The sequence below is a fragment of the Schistocerca americana genome, chromosome 6, assembly GCF_021461395.2.
Source record: "Schistocerca americana isolate TAMUIC-IGC-003095 chromosome 6, iqSchAmer2.1, whole genome shotgun sequence".
Taxonomy (NCBI): Eukaryota; Metazoa; Arthropoda; class Insecta; order Orthoptera; family Acrididae; genus Schistocerca; species Schistocerca americana.
The window spans coordinates 130,906,789-130,916,953 of NC_060124.1; the positions used below are offsets into that span (position 1 = coordinate 130,906,789).

At 38.7% G+C, this 10,165-nt stretch overlaps 1 protein-coding gene across 1 annotated transcript in view; it reads right to left on the reverse strand.

Annotated features, from left to right (window-relative positions):
• The window catches only part of LOC124619367 (autophagy-related protein 16-like), a 95,925-nt gene extending 86,160 nt beyond the window's left edge, over window positions 1-9,765 (reverse strand). The window contains exons 1-2 of the mRNA XM_047145691.1: window positions 9,486-9,765; window positions 8,831-9,113 (exon numbers count right to left, since the gene is read on the reverse strand). Coding sequence (XP_047001647.1) covers window positions 8,831-9,113; window positions 9,486-9,600 — 398 coding nt within the window. The 5' untranslated portion in view covers window positions 9,601-9,765. The remainder of the gene's footprint in view (window positions 1-8,830; window positions 9,114-9,485) is intronic.
• Window positions 9,766-10,165: the final 400 nt, after the last annotated feature.

The following is a 10,165-nucleotide window of genomic DNA, read 5'->3' on the forward strand; positions in this document are numbered from 1 at the left end:
AAACACAGATTTGTTAAGGCACTTCTGCAGTTCTGTGGTGTGCTCCTCCCAACTGAATTTATTATCAAGTTGTAATCCCAGGAATTTAAGACTGTCAACCTCTTCTATCTGCTCTTCTTCATACTTTATGCATATGCTGGGTGGAAACCTCTTACAGGTTCTCAATTGCATATAGTGAGTCTTTTCGAAGTTCAATGTCAGTGAGTTGGCTTTAAACCATTTATTAATATCCATGGAAATATCATTGGCAGATCTTTCTAGAACTACACTCGACATACTATTTATTGCAATACTTGTGTCATCTGCAAACAAAACGAACTCTGCTTCTGGCAGTGTAACTGATGAGAGATCATTAATGTACACAAGAAAAAGCAATGGCCCTAAGATGGATCCTTGTGGGACACCACATGTAATTTCTTCCCATTCTGATGATGACTGATGACTTAATTCACTAGTCCCTTGCACTGACACCCTTTGTTTCCTTTTAGTGAGGTATGACTTGAACCATTTTGCAGCACTGCCCATGACACCATAGAATTCTAATTTATTTAAAAGGATGTTGTGGTTCACGCAATCAAATGCCTTTGACATACCACAGAAAATACCTACTGCTTGTAATTTGTTATTTAATGAATTAAGTACATTTTCACTGTAAGTGTAAATAGCCTTCTCGATATCAGAATCCTTCAGAAATCCAAACTGTGTTCTTGATAATATTTTGTTTGTGGTCAGATGGTTGAAAAGCTGCCTGTACATTACTTTTTCTAAAATTTTTGAGAATGCTGGCAAAAGTGAAATCGGTCTGTAGTTTGATGGTATCTCTTTATCCCCTATCTTGAATAGAGGCTTAACATCTGCATATTTTAGCAAGTCAGGAAATGTCCCAGTTATAATTGACTGGTTACACAAGTAACTTAGAATTGTACTAAACTCACAAGAAAATGCCTTAATTAACTTTGTTGATATTTCATCGTAACCACTAGAATGCTTTGTTTTTAAAGATTTTATTATGGAAGTTATTTCTTTTGGTGAAGTGAGTGACATATTCATGAACCTGAAGCGATTTGTAAAGGCTAGTTTCAGATATTCAAGGGCATTATTTACTGATCCTGACAATCCCATTCTATCAGTAACGGATATATAGTACTAGTATTACAGACCACTCACCTTAACTTCCATTTTTAGCAAGTTAATTGAAAAAATAATTCTGAAATATATGTTAGAGCATTATAATAAGCACATCATCCTGGGAGATTTTCAGCACAGTTTCAGAAGTGGTCGCAGCACCATGACTGCAACACTTCAATTTATGCTGAAAGCTCTTGACAAAATTGATGAAGGCATGCAAGTAGCTGGAGTTTTCCTAGACCTATCAAAGGCTTTTGATAGGGTTGATCATAGGGTACTTCTGTCAAAACTGGCCAGAGATGGCATAAGTGGAAAATTATTGCACCTCATCACATCATATTTAAAAAACAGAAGACAGTGTACCTCAATCTCATACAATAGAGGAGAAACATTAAAAAGTTGTACATCAAGGGTCAGGAGTATTAAATTTGGTGTGCCTCAGGGATCGATAATTGGTCCCTTCCTCTTTATATGTTACGTCAAAGATAGTTAAAAATGATACCTTCATTACAATGTATGCAGATGACACTTCAGGCCTTTGTTGGGGAAATGATATTCTTACTCTCGGCATAGAGGTAAAAAAATTTATAGACATTGCAAAGGAAAAGATTGAAAATGACAATCTAAAAGTCAACTTACAAAAAAAAAAATATAATCCCCTTCAATGTTGGTGATTTGCAAACTTGTATTGATTCTCAAGATAGCAATATCATAGGGAAAATCTGCAGTGAGTGTAAATTCCTAGGTATATGCATAGATAGGAAACTACTACGGACACAACAAATTGACAACGTATGTGCAAGGCTATCATCCAGCCTGTATGTTTTAAGAAGAATAGCTCCGTATTTCAATACCCAAACAATGAGGATGATGTGTTTTGGTTTAATACATCTATTTCTAGCATATGGTCTTGCACTGTGGGGCGGGGCTTCCAAAACTCATGTACACCGAGTATTTAAACTCCAGAAAAGAGCTTTAAGAATATTAGGCAAAAAAAGATGCTCGAACATCATGTAAGGAATTGTTTATGGAATTTAAAATTCTGACTATCTATTCGATGTATATGTTTGAAACAATAGTACTAACTGTAGATTTTAGATATATACCTGTCTTAATTCAGAAATTCATGATCACAATACTAGACAAGTACAAAATTACCATATGATACACAGAAGACTGAAAAAAAATGCAAACAGTCTACATCTTCATCTACATCCATACTCCACAAGCCACCTGACGGTGTGTGGTGGAGGGTACCTTGAGTACCTCTATCGGTTCTCCCTTCTATTCCAGTCTCGTATTGTTCTTGGAAAGAAGGATTGTCGGTATGCCTCTGTGTGGGCTCTAACCTCTCTGATTTTATCCTCATGGTCTCTTCGCAAGATATACGTAGGAGGGAGCAATATACTGCTTGACTCCTCGGTGCAGGTATGTTCTCGAAACTTCAACAAAAGCCCGTACCGAGCTACTGAGCATCTCTCCTGCAGAGTCTTCCACTGGAGTTTATCCATCAGCTCCGTAACACTTTCGCGATTACTAAATGATCCTGTAACGAAGCGCGCTGCTCTCCGTTGGTTCTCCTCTCTCTCTCTCTCTCTCTCTCTCTCTCTCTCTCTCTCTCTCCTATCAACCCTATATGGTACGGATCCCACACGGCTGAGCAGTATTCAAGCAGTGGGCGTACAAGTGTACTGTAACCTACTTCCTTTGTTTTCCGATTGTATTTCCTTAGGATTCTTCCAATGAATCTTAGTCTGGCATCTGCTTTACCAATGATCAACTTTATATGATCAATCCATTTTAAATCACTCCTAATGCGTACCCCCAGATAATTTATGGAATTAACTGCTTCCAGTTGCTGACCTGCTATATTGTAGCTAAATGATAAGGGATCTTTCTTTCTATGTATTCGCAGCACATTACACTTGTCTACATTGAGATTCAATTGCCATTCCCTGCACCATGCGTCAATTCGTTGCAGATCCTCCAGCATTTCAGTACAATTTTCCATTGTTACAACATCTCAATATACCACAGCATCATCAGCAAAAAGCCTCAGTGAACTTCCAATGTCATCTGCAAGGTCATTTATGTATGTTGTTAATAGCAACGGTCCCACGACACTCCCCTGCGGCACACCTGAAATCAATCTTACTCTGGAAGACTTCTCGCCCTTGAGAATGACATGCGGCGTTCTGTTGTCTAGGAACTCTTCAATTCAATCACACAATTGGTCTGATAGTCCATACGCTCTTACTTTGTGCATTAAACGACTGTGGGGAACTGTATCGAACGCCTTGCGGAAGTCAAGAAACATGGCCTCTACCTGTGAACCCATGTCTATGGCCCTCTGATTCTTGTGGACGAATAGCGCGAGCTGGGTTTCACAAGACCGTCTTTTTCGAAACCCATGCTGATTCCTACAGAGTAGACTTCTAGACTCCAGAAAAGTCATTACACTCGAACATAATATGTGTTCCAAAATTCTACAACTGATAGACGTTAGAGATATAGGTCTATAGTTCTGCACATCTGTTCGACGTCCCTTCTTGAAAACGGGGATGACCTGTGCCCTTTTCCAATCCTTTGGAACGCTACGCTCTTCTAGAGACCTACGGTACACCGCTGCAAGAAGGGGGGCAAGTTCCTTCATGTACTCTGTGTAAAATCGAACTGGTATCCCATCAGGTCCAGCGGCCTTTCCTCTTTTGAGCGATTTTAATTGTTTCTCTATCCCTCTGTCGTCTATTTCGATATCTACCATTTTGTCATCTGTACGACAATCTAGAGAAGGAACTACAGTGCGGTCTTCCTCTGTGAAACAGCTTTGGAAGAAGACATTTAGTATTCGGCCTTGAGTCTGTCATCCTCTGTTTCAGTACCATTTTGGTCACAGAGTGTCTGGACATTTTGTTTTGATCCACCTACCGCTTTGACATAAGACCAAAATTTCTTAGTATTTTCTGCCAAGTCAGTACATAGAACTTTACTTTCGAATTCATTGAACGCCTCTCGCACAGCCCTCCTCACACTACATTTCCTTCATGAGATTTTTGTTTGTCTGCAAGGCTTTGGCTATTTTTATGTTTGCTGTGAAGTTCCCTTTGCTTCCGCAGCAGTTTTCTAACTCGGTTGTTGTACCAGGGTGGCTCTTTCCCATCTCTTACGATCTTGCTTGGCACATACTCAGCTAACACATATTGTACGATGGTTTTGAACTTTGTCCACTGATCCTCAACACTATCTGTAGTTAAAACAAAACTTTTGTGTTGAGCCATCAGGTGCTCTGAAATCTGCTTTGTCACTTTTGCTAAACAGGAAAATCTTCCTACCTTTTTTAATATTTCTATTTACAGCTGAAATCATCAATGCAGTAACTGCTTTATGATCGCTGATTCCCTGTCCTGCGTTAACTGTTTCAAATAGTTCGGGTCTGTTTGTCACCAGAAGGTCTAATATGTTATCGCCATGAGTCGGTTCTCTGTGTAACTGCTCAAGGTAGTTTTCAGATAAATCACTTAAAAAAATTTTACTGGATTCTCTGTCCCTGCCACCCGTTATGAATGTTTGAGTCTCCCAGTCTATATCTTGCAAATTAAAATCTCCACCCAGAACTATAACATGGTCGGGAAATCTACTCTAAATATTTTCCAAACTATCCTTCAGGTGCTCAGCCACAACAGCTGCTGAGCCAGGGGGCCTGTAGAGACATCCAACTACCATGTCTGAGCCTGCTTTAACCGTGACCTTCACCCAAATTATTTCTCATTTCGGATCCATATATTAATGGAGCAAAATACTTCAATCCACTGCCAAATTAACTGAAGGTAATTACTGGAGAGATATTCAAAAAACATCTAAAATCATGGCTCATTGAGGACTGCTTCTATAGCCTACTGTAGAAACTAAAATATAAAGTACTATTATGTCAAATAATTTGGACTACATTCTTAAGTTCCTATTATAAAGTAATATTAGATTGGATACTGTTGTATTGTACTACCAATTGCTATGCATGTAATTACATGTTTCACACAAATAAATTACAAAATATATTTGCCACACTATGCCCATCAGTTACTAATGTGTCACCTACCCTGTTCCTTTCTGGTTCTACCAGTCTCCTCTTTCACTATATCCCATATTGTTTTTATTTTGTTCCCTCACATTGCTATCTTCTTCTCATAGTGCATTTGTTTAGATGCCTGAATTACTTTTTTTAATATTTTACAGTAATCCTTGTATTTAGCTAAATCATCAGCATTGGAGCTATTCTTGGTCAACAGATACATTTTCCTTTTTGTCTTACAGGAAATCTTTATTCCTTGTGTAAGCCATGGTTTTATCACGGACTTCTGTTAAATTTGAGTAATTGCATTAGAAAATCTGTATTAAAGTCACCAGCAATCAAAAATTCTTTGTTTCTTCCTGTTAAATAACCCAAAAGAGCTTCTAGATGATTTATGAATAGATTATAATTTCCTACAGGTGCTTTGTAAATAGTTAATATTATATAGGATCTGTTATGGAACTCTACTTCTGTTGCACATGCTTCTAGATGATGCTCTAAACAGAATTTATTAATGTCAATGTTCTTGAATTTATGGCAATTTTTAATAAATGTGGCAACTCCTCCTCCATCCATATCTGCTCTGCACAAGTAGTAAGCCAGCTTAAATCCTGAAATGTCTAACATATCTATACCAGTGGTCACTTGATGTTCAGACTGGCAGATTATGTCAATTTGGTTAGATGAATTCATTTACTGTATTTCTGAGTCCCGGAATGTTCTAGTGTAATAAAGATAACTGACACTGTGTACTAATGAGGTTATAACTGCTTTGGCGAAGATGAACTGGCAGTTTCTGATTACTTTCTGTTAAACATTGTTTAAATGGAGGCCGCATGCTAAAATCTGTCTCCTGTTCATCTGTCTTCTCAAACTGAGTGTGTGTGCCAACCTCTCTTAAATCTCGTTTTCTTTCCCCTTCCCTATCCTAAAAAAGGCATCCCTCTGACACCTGTGACCACTGGTATTTCAAAATCTGACCCGTACAGAAAGTGGGTACAGGTCCCCCCCCCCCCCACTCCACTCCATTGTTCACAATTTCTGTATTATATATCAAAATACTTACTGGAAACTTGCAACTTGCACATAATATGATATAGATTTTTTAAATTTGTGTGTGTTTAAAATGGCAAGTGTGTTAAATATGGTATGAAAAGAAAACTCGGCTACGCTAAATGTCAATCTCTTGCCACAACCTTTATTTGGCATTCATATTCATAGGCTCTGCCAACTCAACTACAAATTATCACCATCCACCCTAACCAAGACCATGGCAAACACTAAAGATCAGTCAAGATATCGAGATGGTGTCCCAACATCACACTCCAGCCAAAAAGTGAATAATCTGTCTGTTTATTCCGGCTCTGACAAATGATGTACAACTTCATTATAAACAAATAAAAAGAATATAATTACCTGTGGACAGAAATACGCCTAGCCTACATCTGTAATATCAAAATAAATTCTAAGTACTTAGAGCAAAATGTGAGGCAACAAAGTAAGAAAGGCTACGATTAGTTAACAGCATGGCACCACTCCAACAAAGTAATGAAATCATCATCATCACAAAGATTCGAGCCTCAACTAACAACAAATCAGGGAAATACGGAAGCGTCCGATCCCACCCGTCTGCTTTGACCCATGACGTCACAAATATGGCGGAAACAAAAACAAACACACACACTTTCCACAAGAAGCCTAATGACACTAACGGGACAAGCGCGGGAAATGGGGTGTTTTGGGTGGGGGCAAACTAAATATAAACAAATTTAGACGCCTTGCGTAGCTACAACGTGTAAGTGAAGACAGCCATGCATGAATACCCACCCACCTCCCCAGGGGTCGTAACCCCTGCAAGCCATAGAAGATAAAGATGCTTCAGTAGCTCATTAGTGTTTTTTGTCTTAAAAAAAAAAAAAAATAATAATAATAATATCTCACGAGATAGAACGAACAGATCAGAAAAGTAAATAAAATAAGATAAGACAGAACTGGAGACAGCCACACTCAAACCAAACTCCGCGCCGTCATGACGTCACACACGACAACACCCTTACGTCACGGGTCAAAGCCGACGCGTGGGATCGGACGCTTCTGTCGACCCCAAATCAGTGCAGACAGTAACACAAAAATATCAGCAAAATAAAAGCTGACCATCTTTTGACCACTTCATGGGACTAGGTGGTCTTAGGTGGGGATATTCTTGTAAGTAACACTTTCAAACCCCACTTATCATCTTACAATCTAATATCAACCTATGCTACAGTTTATCATCAGCACAACATCAATTAAAAAAAAAATAATCTGCTCACAGTAACATCATTGGTCATATCAGAACAACAATGCTCTTCCCCTATACATTCACTATTTCCACTAAACCCCAAGAGATGTAGTAAAGGAGATGATATAAGCCACCATCCACATCAAGCAAACAACATATTGTAAACGAAACACATGACTGAAATATACAAGTAAAAATACTAAAGATGCCACCTATGAAACATACAACATCGCACTTGAAGAAATATACCATTGGCAGGTCAAGAGGAATGTTCAACTGAGTAGTAGGCTTTGGCCAAGGACAATGATAGTCGCCGCTGTCATGTCACCTTTGGTGCACATATTCATATTCACAGTTTTTTTGTTATCTGGTGAAGACAATGAATATGAAAACATAAAAACTGGTTGTGATAACATACTGATTTGTAGCTTTGCCAGAGGCCTAGGCTACACAGGACAGTGGTAGTTCAGTTTAAAAAAGTTGGCAATGGCAACGGATGTGATATCAAAAACGAAAGCTGGTTGTGGTAACAGACTGATTTATAGCTTAGTCTGTTTGAAAAAAAATTGCCGGTAACATCACATTATAGTCATCTTACTGTCTACAGTGTTTGCCACTTGTTGCCTATGTCATTGGTCAAAGCGGACAATCATACCACACATTCCTCTAACTCCCCACAGCTTACTGTTCTTCACAAGACTTGGGGAAAATTATGACCCAACATTCAATTAATGACGATGTCATTATGGAAATTACCTCAGTTAATGCCGGGCAACGAAATTAATCATGTCCTTTTCAAAGGAATAATCCAAACATTTGCCTTAGGCCATCTTTAAGAAACCATGGGAAACCTAAATCTGGATGGCCAGACAGAAATCTGAATCAACTGAAAGTGAGTCCAGTGTTTTACCACTGTGCAGCCTTGTGTGGTATGAGAAAACATGGAATGATTTAACAGGAAAAGTGGTACAGCACAATAGTAAATGAAGCACTGATGAACAGAGACAACACTCAACACAATGATCCATTATTTTACTAATGTAGACAAGAGTCAAGAAGCAATTTTATGAATACTGTCACAGTTGACAAAAAAAAGGGGGGAGGGGGGGTGAGAGAAAGAAGCAGCCAGTCTTCTATCAAGCAAATGTATGTAGTCACACTTCGAATCTTTACCTCATGGGGCAAAGCCGACATTCCATATCGGTAGACTGTCCCCCATTTTTCTGTTTGCACACACATGATGTCAAATACTACACCATCAACGCGTCACGGAACGAAGCCACCAACATCCATTATTGGGGGGTCGCCACTTAAAATAATTTAAATACGATTAATCACTACCAAATCCGTACCTGATTTCTAAGGCATTGAGCTGTTTTTCCTTCTCCTGGAGTTTCTTGTTTAGATCTATTATCTGTTGCGCATTTTCCCCCTTTCGACGGTGTAGTTCTGTAAGTTCCTCTTGCTGCATGAGTAGCTTTTGTTCCAGGGCCTGCACTCTGTCATTGGGCTTTCCATCAGACAAACTATTTCTCGGTAGTCTTTCGAGGGATTGTCGCCGTAAGGTCTCATTTTCAACGAATAATTCACGATTTTCAGTTCGTAATGCTGCCGCACTTTCAAAAAGGCGATTATCTGAAACCGAGTAACACAAATTGCATCACAAAATATTTTTCGATGACTATTAACAAAATTTCTTAAATCTCTTATAAATCGCTGTGTGACTTTGGCGTGATACGAAAACACGATGAGGTTGGAACACATTATGGTAACGCAGATGTTTCGTGAGTCACACTGAATAAATATCGTTGCAGCATTAAAAAACAAAGCCACATATATTAAAATTGTATAAAACATGGTAATGTGCAGCAGGATATTCCCGCTACACAGTTACATCAAGATTTATAGGTTAGGAAATCGTAAACATTAGCTACACTTCACCCATTACGAATAAAAACCCTCCGTGAGTTTATTGAATGACTTTTGCAGCCAAAGTGAATTACTTACGGAGGGCTATGAGGTCATTAAAGGGCTGACATTCTTGTCTGTTTCTGTTTTGCAGTTGTGACAGGATACTTTTTCTCCAATCTGAAGTTTCTCCGAACAGGTTAGGTGTTGCCATTTAATTTTGTTTTGTGTCTATTGGTCAGCTGAAAAAACAGTTTCTCGAAACATTGGGATGAACTGTCATAATGTTGAAATATGTTGTCAAATTTCCCTACTGCCATCAACTTTTAAAAAACATCTATCACCACAGCCTTCTTACTTAGCGCGCCGCACTGCACTACGATAGTCTTTGGCGCCAACCATAGAGTATGTATATCTAAGAAGTGAGCATGGTCTACTGCGCATGTTCTCAACATCAAACCGGGCCAGTCACGTAATTTTGGGGCAACGTCGCCTGTCTACAATTTGCGGTAATATCGCAACTTGAGTATTACATGTATTTGTATTATCTTCTTTATATGTATGTGAAGTTTGGAAGGTAGGAGATGAATATTATCAGAAATAATATTTTCTGGAAGGCATTTATCACATGATTGAAAGGACTATTTCGCTGCTTGAGGCGACAATTTGGCTGCTGAAGAAGCATGTTTGCTTCACACACGCAGTATACAACAAACCCTTGTGCGTATCTAAGTATTTCCACATGAGATAGTTTCCTATACAGTGTCATTGTAACGTAA